Consider the following 21,231-nt stretch of genomic DNA (forward strand, 5'->3'; position numbering starts at 1 on the left):
CATCACCACTAAGGCTATTTAAATTCAATATTAAAAAATAATCATACCAAGTCAATTCATCAGAAATAACCAGTACATGACGATAAAAATGGTTCTAACTGACATCAAAGAAAATTGGAAGAAATTTACTTTTTTAACTTACCACATGATGTTGACTAGAAGCTAAGATGTATCCAATGTAAATGTGCGCAATAAACTGGTATTAGTAGACTTTTAGAGGCAGCCCTGGTTTCAAACTCCAAAACCTTGATTATTTGCCACACCTTAGACACCCTTCGCAAAATAGGGCAGACCTGTTGCCTTAGGTTTCGGGTGGTGCTGTATTAATTGTTGAAAGTAACCGTGGGGTCAAAAAGCAATGAATTTCATTCCAACACTCTCCTTTGCAGGTGGAACCAAAAGGTCAAAAACTCCTGTCTATCTTGTGCTTTGATCTCTTCAGCCATAACCAATATATCTTCCAAAACAATTATCTACACGCATAGAGATACAAATAAAAAATCATACACCGCCTAGTATCATCCAGAGGAGAGAGCGATACAAAACCCAATGAGCAAACAGTGTTATTTTAATAAGCAGGTCACCAATAGGGTCAATGAGCACACAGTGTTATTAAGCAACCAGTAAGGCCAATGAGCAATTAAAGTGACGTGCTTATGTCTAAGAATGTTAAAGTAAATCAACTCAACCCAATTCACCTTTTGATGAAGCACAAATTTTGTAACTTAATTCAATCTACAACAGATTGATGTGATGGGTTAGTGAACTTACTCAAGGATGCTTTAAAGATGCTTTGTTGTTCTGATTTATGTTATATATATTTATTGCAGTTCAATCAAAAGTGAATTAACTCTTTTTCATTTTTTTATAACACTACAATCAAAGTGTTCACTTATTTCATTAAACATTTTTGTTAGAATGAAAACAGCTGTTACAAATTTCTACGAAATTAGGCATTACATAATCATGGAAATTAGAATAATTGATTCCTAATTATTAGATGTATTTATTATAATTGATTTTGTATTATACTATAAATACATGGGTGTGGTATGTATGCATTAGACACAATTCATTCAGAACGTTTGTTGTATGCATTAGACACAATTCATTTAGAACGTTTACAATTCTATATGGTATCAGTAGTTTAGGTTCACCATCGGGTTTCTCTCTCTATTTTTCTTTTCAGGTGAACAGTACCTACGACCCTGTGTGCCCTTTTTTTTCTTTGTCAACGAGCATCTTTTTCTTTCGACAACCACCGGCACTGCTCCAATCCGCCGCTGCACGCACGACCACACGCCACCTATTCCTAACTGTCGTGTTCTAACCCGGTCGTACTCCTACTTGGCCGTCCGTGCTCCAACTCCACCAACCATTCTCCAAACTTGCCAACTGTGCTCCAACTTGGCAAACTGTGTTTCACCCGACATTTCTTTTTAGCCCATTTTCAGTATTTTTTTTTACCATGGCTTCCCCTCTTGTTACTTTTACCAATGTTCCACTCATCCCATGTGAAAAACTGAACGAGACGAACAATTATAGGTCTTGGGCTGCTGCCGTCAACCTATGGTTTCAGGGTCAAGTTCGTGCTGACCTCTTAACGAAACAAGCCAAAGACATTCCCCACCATGAACAAGCCTAATGGATGCAAATTGATGCCTCCTTGTTTAGAATTCTCTGGTTCTCTATTGATGCCAAATTACAGCCCCAACACCATGCTTTTACTACTTGTTATGATGTGTGGAACAAGGCCAAGAGAGTATATCGCAATGATTTTCATTGCCTTTTATAATGTTATTTCCAATCTTATCACGATGAAACTGGAGAATCATGATATACAAATATATCTTGGTAAGCTCAATCGCTTAATTGCTGATTTGGAATCACTTATGCCTTTCACCAATGATGCAGACAAGCATGCTGAACAACGAGGCAAGTTTTTTACAGTCCTTACACTTGTTGGACTTCCACCTGAGTTTGAGTCTGTCCACAATCAAATCTTATCTGGCACCTATATTAAAATATGCTCGTGAATATGTGTTGCGTATATGGAACATAACTAGAATGTTTCCTCACACACTCTCACAAACAAGGAACAATGGAAAATAGCTGAATAAACCTCTTTTATCGAATTGAAATAACTGAATCCAAGAAACAAACAATAACTGGGAGCAGGATCTCCGTCAATTACCTAAGAGCATAACTTCTCTTACAAAACTCACAAATCAAAAGCATGCCCTAAACCATAGCTTTAGGGCTTTATTTATAATTATTATTTTCCTAGGATATATACTTCTAATTACCGTAATTAACAATATTTCCCTAGGATACTGCTCTAATTACCGTAATTAACAATATTTTCCTAGGATATGACTTTATTTACTATAATTACTAAATATTTCCCTCCCATCCTAACTGCTGCGACAGTTAAGATGCTTCCTTGCTGCTTCCAACCGTTCGGCCTGGTCGCTCCCCTCATCTACCGTTCGGTTTGGTCGTTCCCCCCTCATCTACCGTTCGGCCTGGTCGCTCCCCCTCATCTACCGTTCGGCCAACTAGCTCCCCGCCTTCTACCGTTCGGCCTGGTCACTCCCCCTCATCTATCGTTCGGCCAAGTAGCTCCTTGCCTTCTATCGTTCGGCCTGGTCGCTCCTCTTCATCTACCGTTTGGCCAACTCGCTCCCCTTCTCTCTCTCTCCTATACCTCCTTCTCTCATATACTTTCCAGCCCCTAAGATTATGTCTTCCCAATTTTATCCTTTTCTAAGTTCATAGGGTATCCTCCATCAAACATCTTGCTCCCACAAAACCCCAACAGAATGGTGTCGTCGAAAGAAAGAATCGACACTTGGTTAAAACTGCCCGTACCCTTCTTCTTCACCACAATATTCCTTTTCGCTTCTAGGGAGATGCCCTACTAACAACATGTTATCTTATCAACCGCATGCCTTCCTCCATTCTTAATAATCAGGTTCCTCACTCTATCTTATATCCAACACAAGATCTTTACTCCATTCCTCTTTGTGCCTTTGGTTGCACATGCTTTGTGCATGACCTTACTACATGTAAAGATAAACTTTCTGCCAAGGCACGTAAATGTATTTTCCTTGGTAACTCACGCCTTCAAAAGGGTTATCATTGTTTTTGTCCTCAACTTCAACGTTATATTGTTTCTGCTGATGTCACGTCTTTTGAGACTACCCCTTTTACACTTCCACCATTTTGGATGTCAATCTTATCGTCGAACCTTCAGAAGTCTCGCCTATTCCAACTCAGGTGATTACTTCTCCTCAACGTCCTTTGCTTCAATACCACAGATGATTTCAAACACCAATTATGACTCACCCTACTAATCCTCCAACATCATCTCCTTGTCCAATTGCCCTTCCGCCTAGGCCTCTTGCACCTGAACTTCCTCTTGTGATACAAAAAGGTATCGTTCCTTTCGTAATCCCAACCCTCTCTATGCTTTTACAATTAATTATCATTGTTTGTCTCCATCCTATTTCTCCTTTGTTTCTTCTTCAGATTCTATATTTATTCCTAAGACTACAGGTGAAGCCATGGCTAATCCTGACTGGCGTTAGGCAATGGTAGGGGAGATGGCAACCTTACATTCCCATGGCACTTAGGACCTTGTTCCTTTACCTCCTGGCAAGCAAATGATTGGCTATCATTGGGTTTATACCATGAAAATCGGGCCTAATGGTCATATTGATCAATTGAAAGCTCACTTGGTTGCCAAAGGATATACACAGATTTTTGGCCTCGATTATGGTGAAACCCATTTCCCTTGTGGCCAAAATAAATTTTGTTCGTCTCTTTCAAACTATGGATGTTATTCATCATTGGCTTCTTCATGAGCTAGATATTAAACATGCATTCTTAGATGGTGAATTGCAAGAAGTTTATATGGATCAATCCTCTAGTTTTCTTGCTCTCGGCGATTCTCGTCTTGTTTTAAGCTTGAACAGTTGCTCTATGATTTGAAGTAATCTCCTTAGACTTGGTTTGGTTTCAGTTCTGTTTTCATATAGTTTGGCATGACCAGGTGTGAGGTCGATCATTTTGTTTTCTCTTTTCACTCCTCTTCTGGCAAGTGCATTTACCTTGTTTATATTGATGACATTGTCATCACGGGTGACAATGAGACTGGAATTCGACAACTCAAAGAGCACCTTTCACAACAATTTCATACTAAAGATCTGAGTCCTCTAAAATATTCCTTAGGTATTGAAGTTGCTCATCAATCTGCTTCTGGAATTGTCATTAATCAACGTAAGTATACCCTGGACATTCTTACTGAAACTGCAATGCTTGATTGTCGTCCTTGTGATACTTCTATAGATCCCAATATCCTTCCGGGTTAGGGGGAGCCATTGAAAGACCTCGAAGATATCCTCGTCAGGTAGGCAGACTCAATTATCTCACTATCACTAGACATGACATCACTTTTGCGGTTAGTAAGCCAATTTTTGAATGCTCCTTGCGATACCCATTGGGATGTTGTTACATGTATTCTTTTATACATAAAAAAATGCTCAAGGACAAGGATTATTGTATGAAGACAAAGGCAGTAATCACTTGTTACTCTGATGTTGATTGATCAGGATCACCATCGGATAGAAGATCCACTTCTAGATACTATGTTCTTACCGAAGGAAACCTTATCTCATGGAGAAGTAAGAAGCAAAATATAGTTGCTAGATCTAGTGCTAAAGCAAAATATCGTGCTATGGCAACAACCACCTGTGAGCTTACGTGGCATACGCAACTACTTCTACAACTAAAACTAGGAGACGTCCATGAAGCAAGGCATAAGTGACAATCAAGCTACACGTCACATTGAATCAAACCCGTTTTCCATGATAGAACTAAATACATTAAAATTGATTGTCACTTTGTTAGAGAAAAGGTGCTCTCTAGAGAAATCGCTACTGATTTTGTCAACTCTAGTAATTGGCTGCTTGACATGTTCCCCAAGTCCCATAGAGAATTTCTAGGGAATTAAGCATTACATAATCTACGAAATTAAGATCATTGATTCCTAATTGTTAGGTGTATTTACTATAATTAATTTTTTATTATGCTATAAATACATGTTATAGTCTACATTAGACACAATTCATTAAGAACATATACAATTTTATAAATATCAAATCATAATCTACATAATCAGAATTTGTAAATAATTATAATAAAGAACTTATGAGAAAATGGTAAAAAACTAATAATAAAAGGTTGTTGCTCAAATCCGTTTAACTCACGAGTTAAGTGAACCGGATTCAATTTAACTCACATTTAAAAAAATTGAACTTTCTCCAACCCAACTCGGGTAGAACCCTGTGGATAGCCAAATTGGCTCATGGGTTGGAACCAATTTTGACATCTCCACTTATGTCGTCCATACATAATAAAATGACAGTTTTTTGCTAATGCTCCTCATGAATGATGAAATAGATTTTTCTTCCAAATATAGTCCAACTATCATTTACACTATGTACATTAAATTTTTTTCTAATATACTTTAAAGTGGCAGTACAACATGCAATGTAACACAGAATTATTTCTTCTTTTAATACCACTTATCTAAAGTCAGGTCTATGAATGTCTATCAAGAACATTGCAGAAAATGGGAATTATACAATTAGGAGAGAGAACCTACAGAATCAATTTGTCTGTGGAGCAATTTCAGCATTTCAGTAACATCAATGTGTACTTCAGCATTTCAGTAGCATCTATGTGTACTACGTTTTCTTTCCCAGAGTAAAATGCAATGTGGCCTGCAATAAGAGGGTTAGTTGAGCCATCTCAAAGGGAGGGAAAAAATCCATTCATACTTCTTAACCCTCTAATTCCCAGGTAATTTAAATCATTTGACAGCCATTTAAATTTTATGTTGGCATTTGAGCTATTTTCATCATATAAATAATGTAGTTTCCCCTTGAACAGAATCGTTTACAATAATTTATTCTTGTTTACAAAAAAACAATTCACCATTTTGGACTCAGCTTTGAGAGAGAGGGCAAACTCTGGAAAATGTTCCAGATACAACTTGAATGGTAGATCCTGGAACATCAGGGTCATGTACTGGTTAGAGAAGTTTGTGGTTCTACTTTTAGAGTTCGTATCAACAATGTCATTAGAAACATAATCTTCACTCCAGGATATACATACTTTATGATGGAATTGCGTCCAAAGGAAATTCGTAACCATGTTTGAACATTAGCCCCAGTGTTTTCAAAACCATGGGACTCTGGCCACGGTTGCTGTAAGCTTTGTGCATTATCCATAATGTTTTCTTCGTACAAGCAAGTTTGGCATTTTCCATCCCCTCAAGGACACGATACAATTCATGTAAGGGCTTCTGTGACCCATACATGACCAGTTTACAATGATATAAGGAGCGGCAGGTACTCCACCCAGAGATTTCAGCACGTCTCACAAAATTTTCTAGCTTTTCTACAGCATTGCACCGATAATAAGTTGCAGCAATGCATCTCAAGATACCCATGCTTCTAATAGATGGTCCATGTTCAAATGCCTTATTTATAGCATTCTCCATCTTCTCTAACAAGTCTTCCTTGGCATAGAGTTTAATCATCAACACATTTAACCATGGTTTGTACTCCTCTTCTGGAATAAACTTCAATAGCAACTCTATCTTCTTAAGTTTATCTGCTTCAGAACTTCTATAATGGGCACATATCATACTTCTGATTAATGAAATTTCATGTTCATTTACATGATCCCTTACAATGGAGTACGTATCTTCCATCTTTTCCAGGTTACCTGAATTTGCATACCCACGAAGCATTAGCAGGTAGGTTTTCATGTTAGGCTGGACAGGGCTCGACTTCAACATTTGAAACACCTTTTCCATATCATCCCACATCCAAGCTGTGATATATCCAACAATTAAGTTATTATAAGTGCTGATATTCATGGCAAGGTCTAACTTTCGAATCTCACGGAATGTTGCTTCCATGTGATCAACCAGCATCAAGCTACCAAAACTAGATATGAGAATGTTGTATGTGACAATAGAAGGATCGCAAGTTGAATCCCTCTTCAGATCACAAAACAAGGACTGACAGCAATCAGCAAGACCATTGACCGAGAAGGCACTCATTAGCGCATTGTAAGTGCTAGTCGTCTTGACACCTTTGGTAGCAGCCTCCTTAAAGAGCTTAATAGCAAAATGAATATTCCCAGATCTACCTGCAGCTATTATACCCTTTGAGTACTCATTCGTATCCATAGGGTTTTCAGCACTACATCTTTTCCTTCTCCAGTTAAACACCTGAATGTTTGCCAACACAGTCCAAAAAGAAACAAGGTTAATTTCCAATTTCACAAACTCCGATTGAAAATCCAAACCATCGGTCATATTCATTTATGTTTTACAACAACAAAAGGTAACCATCATTAACTAAACAAAACTGGATTGATTTAAAATAAAACACAAGTAAAAGAAACCAAAATAGCAATACTTTCATGATGCTAATACTACAAAGAGAAACGCCTTAAAAAAAGAATTACAGTCCGATTTTCCATACCCAACGTAACTTTACCAAAAAAAAAAGTCCAATTGACCAATAAGCCAAATTAAAAAACCAATTTCAAGTTGAGTTGATAAAAATTGAACCTTAAGAGCAAGAGAAGAATTTGATTTCAATTGATACATAAGTTCCAAGAACACATATCCCTTGGGGTAGCGGCTACTGAGATCGTCATACTTATAGTCCAAAATGCTTTGAACCTGAACATGGTCGGAGGAATCCCGAATTAGTTCATTCCTAAGAATAGTGACGTTGTTGATGAGATCCTCTTTGGTTGAAGTTGAAGAACAAGCATTGACGGTGAACAATGGAATGAGGTGAGAGAACGAGTCTGACACCGTGTTGAGCTGGCGATAAGATAGCACGGTGGAGAAGGAGGGAATGTGTTTGGGTTTGGAGAATCCACTGAAGTGGGATTGGAAGAGTAACAACTGAACACCGGTTGCGTGTGAAGAGAATCTCCACACTCGCTTCATGGTCGACGCCAAAAATTTTGTTAGGGTTTTACACAGAAGACATTCTTCCAGAGAAGCAGTACTATGCAGGCCTCTCCTTATCTTTGGGTTTGGGCTTTTTTAGCCCATATTTCGTAGTAACATATTTTTTCTAATGTTTTTCAATTTTATCCTTTGATAAATATTTTTTAAAAATTAAAATAATTATTAATTTTATTTTTTAAGTAAGTTTTTTAATATCTTTTTATTTCATAATTTTAAATTTTAACCACTTTTTTATTATAGAACTACCTACAAAATAAATAAAAATCTTTTGCAATAAATTTACAAAAAATATTTTAATTTTACAATTATAATAATAAAAATAAAAATAATATATTTTTTATTATTATAAAAATAATATTAATTTTAAATAATGATTTGTTAACAGTTAATTATTTTTTTTTTGTTCAAATTACATTTAAATTAAATATAAAATTATATTTAAATCAAATATAAAAGATATATGTAAATTCTTTTGTATTTTATGTGACTTTTAATTTTTTTATTGAATATTTATTCCTTCTTTTCGTTTATGTCATTCAAAATTTGATAAACGTACAAATAATAAAATTATAAATTAAATATTTAAAATTATTAAAAACTAAAATAATGTATTTTTATATTTTAATTCTAACAAATACAAAACAAAAATTTTCAATTTAACTTAAAATAATATAAAAGTATAACAATTGGTCAAGTGAGAGTGTTGAGTTGATAATATCACCTTCAAATAGATATGACAATTTCAGCAATAGAGAGGAATAAAAAAAATCTTAAATCAAATATATGAAGCCAATTTAATTGTGTACGAAGATTTATGTAAAACTTGTTATTATTATTATTATTATGGGTAGGTTTTTTTTATAAATTTTATATTATTAGTTTATTAAATTAAAAAATCGTTGAACTATATTTATTACAATATTTATAAATTATTTTCATATATTATTATTTTAATCTTATTAATAAAATAGTTTTAAGTAGTAGTTCTACCATAACTGTTTTAGAAATTTGTAACTAGTTGTTTATATTTCAATTTTTTTTTAACAAATTATTATGTTTATTGTTTATCTTTATCCACAATGTGTGCATGAGCTCCGATCTGATACATGCCAACCTATTAATCCATTTTATATTTTCTTTTTCATTAGAAATTGAGTTTTAAGCTTAACTAAACTCTACAAAACTGGCTTGTATGGTGAGGTTTACATCTCTAGTCGACTAGAGATAATGTCAATTATAATATATAAGTGGGGTGCAAACCTCACCATACAAACCGATTTTGTGGGGTTGAATTAGGCTTAAAATCACTTTCTAATTTGGTATCAAAGTCATGATTAGAGCCTATCCTAGCGATATTTCTTGTTTCTTGGGCATTTCTCTTTCACCCGTTGTCAGATCACTATCGGACCACCCATTTCTATGATGCATATACTTCAGCGTGAAGGGGGTGTATTGAAAGTTACACATCGACTAGAGATAAGACCAAATTATAATATATATAAGTGGGGTGCAAACCTCACCTTACAAGCCAGTTTTGTGAGGTTGAATTAGGCTTAAACCTACTTTCTAATGTTACCTTTTGTTATAATATATTATTATTATATTACAAAATATGAAAACGTTGTTGCAACGACGTTAGATTGGCAACGTTAACATTCTCTTAGTTGCCAACGTTAGAATTTTAAAAGCAACGTTAAAATTTTAATGTTTTTAATTTCTTTTATTTAGTTGATGCTTTCCAAGCTCTATAAATAGAAAGTCTTTCCCCATTCCAAAACACACAAAAATTTAGTCTTTCTCATTCTTCTCTTTTCTAAGTTTCATTCTTTAGCTCTTTTTCTCTTCTAAAATTATTCTGGGTTATTCTTATACTCTGTTTAGAGTTTCTTGCTAGTTCTGAGATCCTCAGAACTTCTGAGAAGTTCCTGTTGTATCCTGGGGGACTTACGCAACACACCGCGGATAAGTCCTTAAGGACAGTGACTCTACACGCCTCATGAAATTTTGTTCGTGATTCTGTCAGCTTTTTACAACAATCTTAAGGACTTATGGCTGACAACAACAACAACTCAATCCCGGAGAATCAAAATATTGTTTCCGGAACTCAGACGGTCTTCGCGAAACCTTTCCCGGATGTATAAGAAATTGAAGTCTTCTCTGGTCAGAATTTCCGGTGCTGGCAAGAACGCGTGTCAACCCTCTTAGACATGTATGAAGTCGCTTTTGCCCTTTCTTCTTCAAAACCCGACTCCACTCCCCCTCCAAATTCAAAACAAGTTGAAGATTGGGTTCATGCAAACAAGGTATGTCGTCATACTTTACTTAGTGCACTCTCTAACGATTTGTTCGATATATATTATTCCTATAAGGAAGCGAAAGAAATTTGGGATTCGTTGATTCTCAAATACACTGCTGAAGATATAGTTAGGCAAAGATTCATCATTGGCAATTACTATCGTTGGAAAATGGTTGAAGATAAGGACATAAAGTCGCAAATTAATGAGTACCACAAGCTACTCGAAGATATCAAAGCGGAGAACGTTCTTCTTCCAGATGAGTTTGTTTCAGAGCTTCTGATAGAGAAACTGTCGCCTTCCTGGACTAATTACAAGCAACAACTAAAACACAGGCAAAAACAAATGTCACTTTTAGAGCTGATCACTCACATAATTATTGAAGATACCAATAAGAAAGAATGTGTTGTTGTGAGGGCCAAAGCATTGTCTGCAAAAGCAAACATGGTAGAAGACAAACCTGCTCCAAAAAGGTACGAACACAAACCTGATCACAATAAGAAAAATAATTTTCGAAAATTTCGCCCCAACACATCTAACCCCACCTTTAAGAAGAAAGGAAATTGCTTCGTATGTGGGAAGCCGGGCCATCATGCACAGCAGTGCAGGCGCAGAGTAAGAAACGAAAATCCTCCTAAGGCTAATATAGTCGAAGAATATGACATTATTGCTGCGGTCGTTTCTCAAGTAAATCTGATGCCAAATGTGAGCAAGTGGGTAGTTGACTCTGGTGTTACCAGACAGATCTGTGCAAACAAAAGTGCCTTTACCTCTTACACTAGTGTAGGGGATGGAGAAGAACATGTCTACCTCGGTGATTCTAGGACCACTCCTGTTCTGGGAAAAGGGAAAGTTCTTCTCAAACTCACATCTGGAAAGACTATGGCCTTGAGTGATGTGCTACGTGTGCCATCAATCAGAGTTAATTTAATCTCTGTGGCACTACTGGGAAAAGTGGGGGTTAAAGTGTCATTCGAGTCTGACAAGATTGTAATGACAAAAAATAATGTTTTTGTGGGGAAGGGATATTGTGATCAAGGTCTCTTTGTACTTAACATTTCTGAAAATATTAATGAATCATCTTCTTCTGCTTATATTATTGACTCATATGATATATGGCATGCTAGATTAGGACATCTGAATTCTTCCTATGTTATGAAATTAAAACAACCGGGATTAATTAATATGCATGATAAACAGAGTAGTAAATGTGATATATGTGTAGAATCTAAAATAACAAAGAAAACATGTTTCTCTGTAGAACGTCAAACTGAATTGTTAGGGTTAATTCATACTGATCTAGCTGATATGAAACAAACCATGTCTAGAGGAGGTAAAAATTATTTTGTGACCTTTATAGATGATTATTCTAGATACACCAAAGTATACTTAATCAAACACAAAGATGAAGCCTTTGATGTGTTTTTAACCTATAAAGCAGAAGTAGAAAATCAATTGAATAAGAAGATTAAAATGATTAGATCAGATAGAGGTGGTGAATATGTTTTGTTTAATGACTTTTGTGTTAAAGAAGGTATCATCCATGATGTAACTCCACCATATTCACCTGAGTCTAATGGAGTAGTTGAGAGAAAGAATAGAACTCTTAAGGAGATGATGAATGTTATGCTTATTAGTTCTTGCGCACCTAGTAACCTTTGGGGAGAAACCTTGCTTACTGCGTGTTTTTTACAAAATAGAATACCTCATAAGAAAACTGGTAAAACTCCGTATGAGCTGTGGAGAGGTTATCAACCTAACCTTAAATATTTAAGAGTGTGGGGGTGCCTAGCTAAGGTGATGTTACCCGATCTAAGAAAAGAAAAATAGGCTCTAAAGCCTCTGATTGTATGTTATTAGGTTATGCTGAACATAGTGTTGCTTATAGGTTTCTAGTTCTTAAAAGTGATACACTTGAAAGAAATTCTATAATGGAGACGAAAAATGCTGAGTTTTTTTGAACATGTTTTTCCTTTAAAGGTTAGTGAGATGTCTCAACCTATAGAAAATAATAATAATAGTGATACTTTGTATGCGGAATTAAGAAGAAGTAAAAGACAAAGGAAGGAAACTTCATTTGGTAATGATTTCTATACCTATCTAGTTGATAATGATCCAAGTAACTTTGTAGAAGCCATTAGGGCTCCTGATGCAAAACAGTGGGATAAAGCCATTAAGACTGAAATTGAATCAATTCAGAAAAATAATATTTGGACCTTAGTAGATTTGCCTAAAGGAGCAAAACCCATTGGTTGTAAGTGGATCTTTAAGAAAAAGTATCATCTTGATGGATCTATAGAGAAGTATAAGGCAAGATTAGTAGCAAAAGGTTTTGCTCAAAAATTCAACATAGATTATTTTGATACTTTTGCCCCTGTGACTAGGATTTCCTCTATTCGAGTTCTGTTAGCCTTAGCAGCCATCCATAAGCTAGTGATACACCAAATGGATGTTAAAACTGCCTTTTTGAATGGTGATTTAGAGGAGAAAATTTATATGACTCAACCTGAAGGGTGTGTAGTACCTGGTCAAGAGAATAAAGTTTGTAAACTTTTAAAATCTTTGTATGGATTGAAACAAGCACCAAAACAGTGGCATGAAAAACTAGATAATGTATTGCTATGTGATGGTTTTTCACCTAATGATGCTGATAAATGTGTGTACTCTAAATTTGAAAATGGTGATTGTGTCATTATATGTTTGTATGTGGATGACATGTTAATTTTTGGTACATGCAATGAGATTGTTACTAGAACTAAATTATTTCTAGGATCGAACTTTGAAATGAAAGACATGAGTGAAGCCAATGTAATTTTAGGTGTTAAAATCATAAGGAAGGGAGATAGTATATTACTATCCCAAGAACAATACATTGAGAAACTTCTTAAGACGTTTGGGTATTATGATTTCAAACCCGTGAGTACCCCTTATGATGCTAACTCTAAATTAATGAAAAATAGAGGAGAATCATTATCTCAGTCTCAGTATGCCTAGATAATTGGGAGCTTACTACACTTGATGAGCTTTTTTAGACTTGATATTGCTTATGCAGTAGGTAGACTGAGTAGGTACACTCAATGTCCAAATCAAGAACATTGGGATGCACTTTCCAGGCTTATGAGATACTTAAGAGGTTCAATGGATTATTTCATTGAATATAGTGGATTTCCCGCTGTACTAGAAGGGTATAGTGATGCTAACTGGATCTCTGATTCATATGAGATAAAATCTACTAGTGGTTATGTATTCACACTTGGGGGTGGTGCGATTACATGGAGATCAGCCAGACAAACTATTATTGCAAGATCAACAATGGAATATGAGTTTGTCGCTCTTGAGATGGCTAGTAGTGAGGCTGAGTGGTTGAAAAACTTCTTATCAAACATTCCACTAGGAATGAAACCAACCCCATCGGTGTCAATACACTGTGATTGCCAATCGGCAATAGCTATAGCTAAAAACAAGAATTACAATGGAAATAATAGACATATCCAATTGAGACACAATTTGGTAAAGCAGCTGCTAAAGAGTGGAACTATTTTCATTGACTATGTGAAGTCAGAACGGAATCTAGCAGATCCTCTGACAAAACCCCTGGGAAGACAAATGATATTATAAACATCGAGAGAAATGGGACTTAAGCCACTTGCAAACAAACAAGTGATGGTAACCAAACCTTTGTGATTGGAGATCCCATGAATAAGGTTCATATGGGTAAAAACAAGTCATTTGTTAGTTCTGATAGCTATGGTGTGTATGTGAAAGTGCTAGAGACTGCATTATGAGAGGTTAAACTTTGTTATCAAAATTCTTTCATCTTTATGGTGAAAGAATTTTAGCTTAAACAAAATTTTAATGATTTCCATATCCCTTATGGGGTGGTGTATGATTTGCCGCATACACTTGATGAAATCACCTATATGAGTGTCGAGTGGGGCCGATTGTATGAGATCTTGGCATGATCTCTAGAGCACTCATGAATACCGGGCACGCACATGGCCTAGTTAGCGCAACACAGCGATAACAGCAAGAATTGTGGGGGTGTATTGTGATTGATAAACCTCTAACACACGTCAAGTGTCTTTGGTTCATATAGCTTGCTATACCAACTACACTGTGTGTTAAGTTTCTAAATCTAAGATTGGTTCATATAGCTTGCTATACCAGCTCTGATGCATTACATCCTATGAGACCCAGAATAAAAATTTCATGTTTTTTTAGTGTTTGAACTATTTGAGTCAAAGACTATTTCTTTCAACTCTATTTTGCAATATGTGGGGATTGTTATAATATATTATTATTATATTGCAAAATATGAAAACGTTGTTGCAACGTTAGATTGGCAACGTTAACATTCTCTTAATTGCCAACGTTAGAATTTTAAAAGCAACGTTCAAATAATTTATTTGCTGCAACGTTAAAATTTTAATGTTTTTAATTTCTTTTATTTAGTTGATGCTTTCCTAGCTCTATAAATAGAGAGTCTTTCCCCATTCCAAAACACACAAAAATTTAGTCTTTCTCATTCTTCTCTTTTCTGAGTTTCATTCTTTAGCTTTTTTTCTCTCTTCTAAGATTATTTTGGGTTATTCTTATACTCTGTTTAGAGTTCCTTGCTAGTTCTGAGATCCTCAGAAATTCTGATAAGTTCCTGTTATATCTTGGGGGACTTGCGCAACACACTGCGGATAAATCCTTAAGGACAGTGACTCTACACACCTCAGGAAATTTTGTTCGTGATTCTGTCAGCTTTTTACAACACCTTTTAGTTGATTGAAATAGTTAAAAAAACATCTAAGTATCTTGATTTCTCGATCTCTAAAGTTTATTGATTTCTCAACTTTCTTGGTTTCTCAACTTTCTCAATTGCTTAAGTTTCACGATTTCTCAACTTATGAAGGTTTTTAAGGTTATCAAGTTTCACAATCGACAAACCATACCAAGTCTCTTCATTCCATTGACTTCCAAAACTATTACTTTCAAGTTGGATTTCATAATTTTCATACCCACCTTATGAGGGATGTTGGAGATATATTTGATATCTTCTTCAATTTCCTCTTATAATTTTTTTTGTTATAATTCTGTTTTAATTTTCTGTTGTTATATTTTTCCTTTACATTTAATCATACTTCATTTATGTATAATAATTCAGATATCATATTTTTAGTAAAAGATTTGTGTCACTTGTTTGTTATCAAACATTCCCACTGTTAACATTTTAGGGAATAAGTTTGATGTGGATTTCTATTGTGGAAGATACAACTAAAGTAAATCATCTTGAAGCAGTGGAACGGTTAACACAAACTTAAGAACAGTCTATCACACATTATATCCAATGATACATTCTCATAGTTTTCAACTTTGTAAAAACACGTGTCCAATCATATTTACTATTTATAGTAACTTCACATATGCTTGTTGCATCATGGTTTGACAACTTTATATCACTATTCATCATTTTATACGAGGAAATGTAAGAGGGTCCAAATATTCAATGCTGGTTTATTTTTTATTATATTCATGTAATAATAACAATTAATGAATTTGTGAGATGGTTTGCTGAATATAATTTCACACATATATTTTACATAGGAAGTCATTGTCATCTTCATCAAAATTTGTAAATAAAGAAATTGAATTAGCATGAGCTGAGTTAAATGTCAAGTTCTTTGGCACGCCCAAAGAAATTGCAGAATTATGTCTCAAGTGGACTAGCTGACAAAGGAAACTAAAGTAATTTTGACCCTTTTATCTTGTTTTGTAGTGAAGAGGAAACATTCTAGTAAGTACATATTGTTTTATTAGGTCTGGCAGCTTTCTTTGTAATGGGGCATGCCCCCCATTCATCTCTCTCGCATTGGTTGCTACCAACCACTATCTTCATGTTTAGCTTATTGCAACCTTATTCTAATGATAGATGTTCATTTGAAAGAAAAAATGTTGTTTTTTCCTTATATTTTCTCATTGTTTGTTGTAGGGGTAGATAAAAACATCAGCACTAATGAAAAACCCCATATAAAAAACTAAAATATTACTTTTAAGCTATAATTTTTAAAATAATAGATTTATGAATTATTTTATTTATGGATTAATCATTTTTTTTTATTTTTTTACTCATGCACTTCCAACTTATCTTGATATCTTCCAAAAAAATTATTAAAGAGATTTAGTATCATGAATTATAAACAAACTTATATAAAACATTAAAACACCACTTTAAACAATGAAAGTACCTTTAACTAATAAATTTAAGTATTTTTTTTACTAATATATTATTCATTTTATTAATTTTCATTTCATATACGAAATTTTCAACTCGCTTTAACTCCCTAAACATAAGTGTTATCAATGAAATTACAGGTTGAAAGCACCCTAATAGAAGTTATCCACAGTTTTTTCACCTCAACATGCTGAGCTTTTAAGTGAATTAGTTTTTCCAAACTTGGTTGAATCTAAACTGTGACAACCAAAGTATATATATCTACATGATGTGTCTAACAAAAAAAATACGAGGATTATTAAAAAAAAAATGTTCACATCGTAGCTCCTTCTCCGAACCTTCTTTGTCACTAAAGGAATTTAAGTTTTGTCTAATAACTAGAGTCGCGTTAAAACATGAAAATACGTAGCGAATTCCGTAGTCTACCAAAGTCGATCTTTGCGAAATAAAAAGTTAGAAATTTTTTGTGACATGTTGGCAATGATATTGGTTGCTCTGAAAAGGGAAACGAACAAAATATCTAACGTAAATAATAATTAATTGTGCATGAAAAACTACGTCGATTGTCGAGAAAACGAAATACAACCAGTACTGTGAACAGTAAAAAGCCTGAACAATTTGGTTGGCCTTCAACATCAGCTTTGTTTTTTTTAGTTACAATTACAACGGTCATCCAAGATTTTAACATAAACGTATTTTCATCAAATTATTGTATTTCATCTGTGCCTTATGATTGTAAAATGAACTATTGCTATCTTGCTTTCTAATTGATATATATTATGTAAACCTCAGCACAATCCAGAAAATCCTTTTCGATATTTAAAATGAATTTGATATCACAAGTTTTTGGTAAAAACTATGTTGTAAGTAAATTATTATCTAAAGAAAAAAGAAGTATACACGGTATATATACACACATATATAATGTACGAGTACAAAATCTAGTTGAGAAATATTTTTAAAATGAGGATAAATTTATCAATTTAAATTTTTATAATTGGAGTTTCTCATACGTTGAATGACATTATATGAATTAAAAGATGTATATAATAAAAATTATAAAATAATTTTTATTACCTTATTTAAAAATACTGAATTTTTATGGAGTAAAAAAAATTTAAATATTTTTTTCTAAGTAACCAATAAGAGAGTAAAATAAAATAAAATAAAAATTACATGTTTTTCCTAATAAGATAGAAATTATTTATGTGCAATTTTTTTTGTCGGAGCATTTAAAAGAATGTAGTTTTTAAAAAAACTAATTTTAACTTATATATAGAGTGTTAGAAAAAACATTTTTTTCTTTTCAATTTTTTATAGATATTTATGGAATAAATATTAAAACAATTGCTAAATCTTGAGCAAATAAGAAAATGCTTTGTGGGTAACTCACTACAATTTTTGTTATTTAAAAAAAAAGTAAATTGGCTGTTTTTTACTTCTCAAAGAAAAATAATTTTTTAAATATGTTATCGAATTAATTATTATTTTTTGTCTTAATTTGAATAATGTATTTATGAAAAACGGGTGAGACAATTTATTTCAAAAAGCTATTTAGTTATTGTTGAAAGAAACTTAAACGGGACATTGAATGAGTGATTCTATCACTGGCAGTTAAAGAAATAAAGGTTTTGTAGAAATGAACTTTATTTTTATTTATTGTAGCACTCATTTTGTTAAAGTTTTACATCAATCTTAACTAGTTTTCTGCCACGGATTTCAAGTACTTTTATTAAAAAGAATTTAATAGTTTAAAATTTAATAAAAGAATTAAAAACACATTAATCATTTTTATTAAATCTCAAATGAAAAATTAAAATTCAATTATCAAGTCAATATAACGACAACAATCCTAAATAAAATCATGAAAAATAAGATATTTTTTTAGTGTGCTTCAGTCTAAATAAACATGTTAAATCAGGAAAAACCAGAGTACTAGCTTAGAATGTTTCTATATTTCTACTATTATTACTAAAATTTTGATTGCCTTTCTAATACCATTACTAATTTAGCATTACCTAATAATATGTTTATCCTTTTCTAATTCCATTACAAAAGAAAAATCAGGATTTGTTACAATTTATAATAATAATTATAAATAAGTTGGTATTTTTCTATATTCATAAGAATACCCTTTATGTTTTGCTTTTTATAAATAAAATGGGAATTTCAGACAAAGTTAAATTCAATTTTAAAATACTAACATTTGAATGCTGCACTATGAGAATTTGTTCAACCCAAGCATAATCCTTTCTAATTTGTATTTCAAACAATCTGTATTTTTAAAGACCATTCTAGGTCAATTGTCAATGAAAAAAAGTAAAAAACATGTAAATATTTACAAGTTTGCTATGACATTTTGTTACATGAGAGATTTTGGATAATCAATGTGGAAAGGTATCTTTTACTTTTTTTTATAAATATATTTAAATTTGTGAAAGGAAAAGAATTATATTTACTATTTTTCATCTTAGGTTCATTGATTTTATTTACTATTTAAAATTTTAAATTATTTAAGAGTGAAATAATTTTATTATTATTTTATGTTGGTCCATATAGGACCTATATATGCGTACGTGAAAAGGCACCAGGTGGGTGAAGTAGTTGAAGTGTTGTTTTTTTTCCTAACCTCTTTGCATGCATCCAATAGTAAACGCTACCTAAACCAACAACCAAACATTAAAAAAGAAAAATAGTAAAACGCTACCTAATCGAAGTTTGCGTGTTTTTTTCCTAACATGTTACTTTTTTTATGGAAACATTTTGCTTTTCTTATAAAAAATAAGGGGTTGTGAATGATACTTTATGAAATGTGATGAAAATAATTGCAAAATAATAAACGAATATAATTAGAATAAGAAAAATACTAAACCTTTAGTATTTAAATACTTTAGGTTTATAAATATGTCACTTTTTATTTCTAAATTTTGTTAAAAACTTCTTATAAACAAGTCATCTTTTCTCATAGTGTATTATTTATTTTGTTTTAAATCATACAATGATGGTGCTTCTCTTTTTAAATCCTCCCAGTATTAATATTTTATGATATGACATTTTGATAATGTATCTTCTGTAAAAATGACACCTATAATGACATTATCATTGGATGATGTGATGTTTAATGTTATTTACGTGATTTAGGTACATAGGGTAATGGCAGTAGTATAATTGTTTTGATCCCCATTTTAATATATATAGATATGTATATATTAATGTTTTTAATTCGACTTTTTTTCTTCTATCCTCCTGGTGTTTTCAACATCAATATGTAGTATTTTAATTTTAATTTTTTATTTTATTAAAAAATAAATTCTATTGTTGTATTTTAGTTTATTTCATATATAATAATTATAACAGAAAGAGTTCAAATAAAAAGTATGAAATTAATTTTCAAAAATTATAAAAAGATAACTTGAAATCAGTTTCAATATGACATTCTTGATAAATTTGTCATCCTTTATAAAAAAAGTAATATAAAGATAACTTCAATTAATAAAAGAATAGTCAGACACTTATTCAAAAACCAATAACCAATAATATATAACAGTAAGAGTTTTAATGAAAATAATTTATAAAATATTATGCTGTATACAATAATATATTAGAGTAATTCTTACAAATATTTATAATTAAGAGTTACGGAAAATATGCATAAAAAGTAGATATTTAATGTTTTTTTAAGACATAATAATATATAACATCTAAAGTAAACGTAATAATATAATTTAAAACTTTTTTTTTAAAATAACGTAGGAATAAATAATTTATGTGCTATACATTTTAAACTGTCTAAAACGTAATAACTTTTAGACATGGCTCAAATGTAACTTCAAGATGTCAATTTGTTTAACAGAATGAAAACGTTTGACTAAAATTAAAAAAAAAACGAAAATGTAAGATATAGCCAAACTAAAAAACATAGTTATCATAAAACTGTATAGAAAAAGACGTGTGTCTTCATCAAATTGAGAATTCCAAGAGCCAACTCATCGAGGGGTAAAGTTCTGATGTTTGTTTCCTAATGTCGAAACGTTGAATTGAATATTTTAGATGCAAAATCAAACAAAAAATTATTAAAGATTAATTTTGTAGCTGGTCAAACTTGAATTTACTTTTTCATCAACCTTTTGTTAAAACACTTATTTTTATTTAATATATTTTTTTGATTTACTTAACATAGAACATCTTTCTAAAAAGTTTTTAATAAACATAGTAAGGTAATTTTCTTTTATTTTGTCATAAAATAAAAAATGAAGGTTATACAATTTGCTTACTCGTTTTGCCCTGTCAATTTTTAGTTTTGATTTAAAATATCGCATTAATTTTAATTTTTTTCCTGTTTTTGAAAGATCTGTACAAAAGAAAAGTCTATGAAAAATTGAAAACAAATTTTCTGTATTGTTTAATTCTTATAAAATGTTTGATGCACAAAACAAAATAAAAAAAATCTATAGCTTTATAATTAAATAGTAAAAACCGTGAAATAAAATATAACAAAATAAAAACTTAACTTTTTTTTTTGTATTAAACAACTTAAACAATGATATTATCTTTTTCTCTCCCACATTTTCCTTATGAAAGGATAATTTTTAAATAATAGAACCATGGAAATAAGAAATAAGAAATAAGCGAAAATTAATAACAAGAAAAAG

General features: G+C 32.3%; 1 protein-coding gene across 4 annotated transcripts; it reads right to left on the reverse strand.

Annotated features, from left to right (window-relative positions):
* On the reverse strand, positions 1-8,110 carry LOC108329246 (pentatricopeptide repeat-containing protein At2g30780). Of its 4 annotated transcripts, none has more exons than XM_052872228.1 (4): positions 7,652-8,110; positions 6,181-7,306; positions 5,669-5,786; positions 1-473 (listed from the first exon to the last, which is right to left on the reverse strand). In XM_052872228.1, the coding sequence occupies exons 1-2, from the start codon at positions 8,039-8,041 to the stop codon at positions 6,182-6,184; spliced, it is 1,515 nt and encodes a 504-aa protein (XP_052728188.1). In that variant the 5' UTR covers positions 8,042-8,110; the 3' UTR covers positions 1-473; positions 5,669-5,786; position 6,181. The 4 variants fall into 4 exon arrangements, with proteins under 4 accessions (XP_052728188.1, XP_017418867.1, XP_052728187.1 ...); XM_017563378.2 differs by having other exon boundaries at positions 5,669-6,072; positions 7,652-8,109; XM_052872227.1 differs by lacking the exon at positions 1-473 and adding an exon at positions 6,001-6,072 and having other exon boundaries at positions 7,652-8,109.
* Between the last annotated feature and the right edge of the window lie 13,121 nt (positions 8,111-21,231).

Source organism: Vigna angularis, chromosome 2 (genome assembly GCF_016808095.1).
Source record: "Vigna angularis cultivar LongXiaoDou No.4 chromosome 2, ASM1680809v1, whole genome shotgun sequence".
NCBI lineage: Eukaryota > Viridiplantae > Streptophyta > Magnoliopsida > Fabales > Fabaceae > Vigna > Vigna angularis.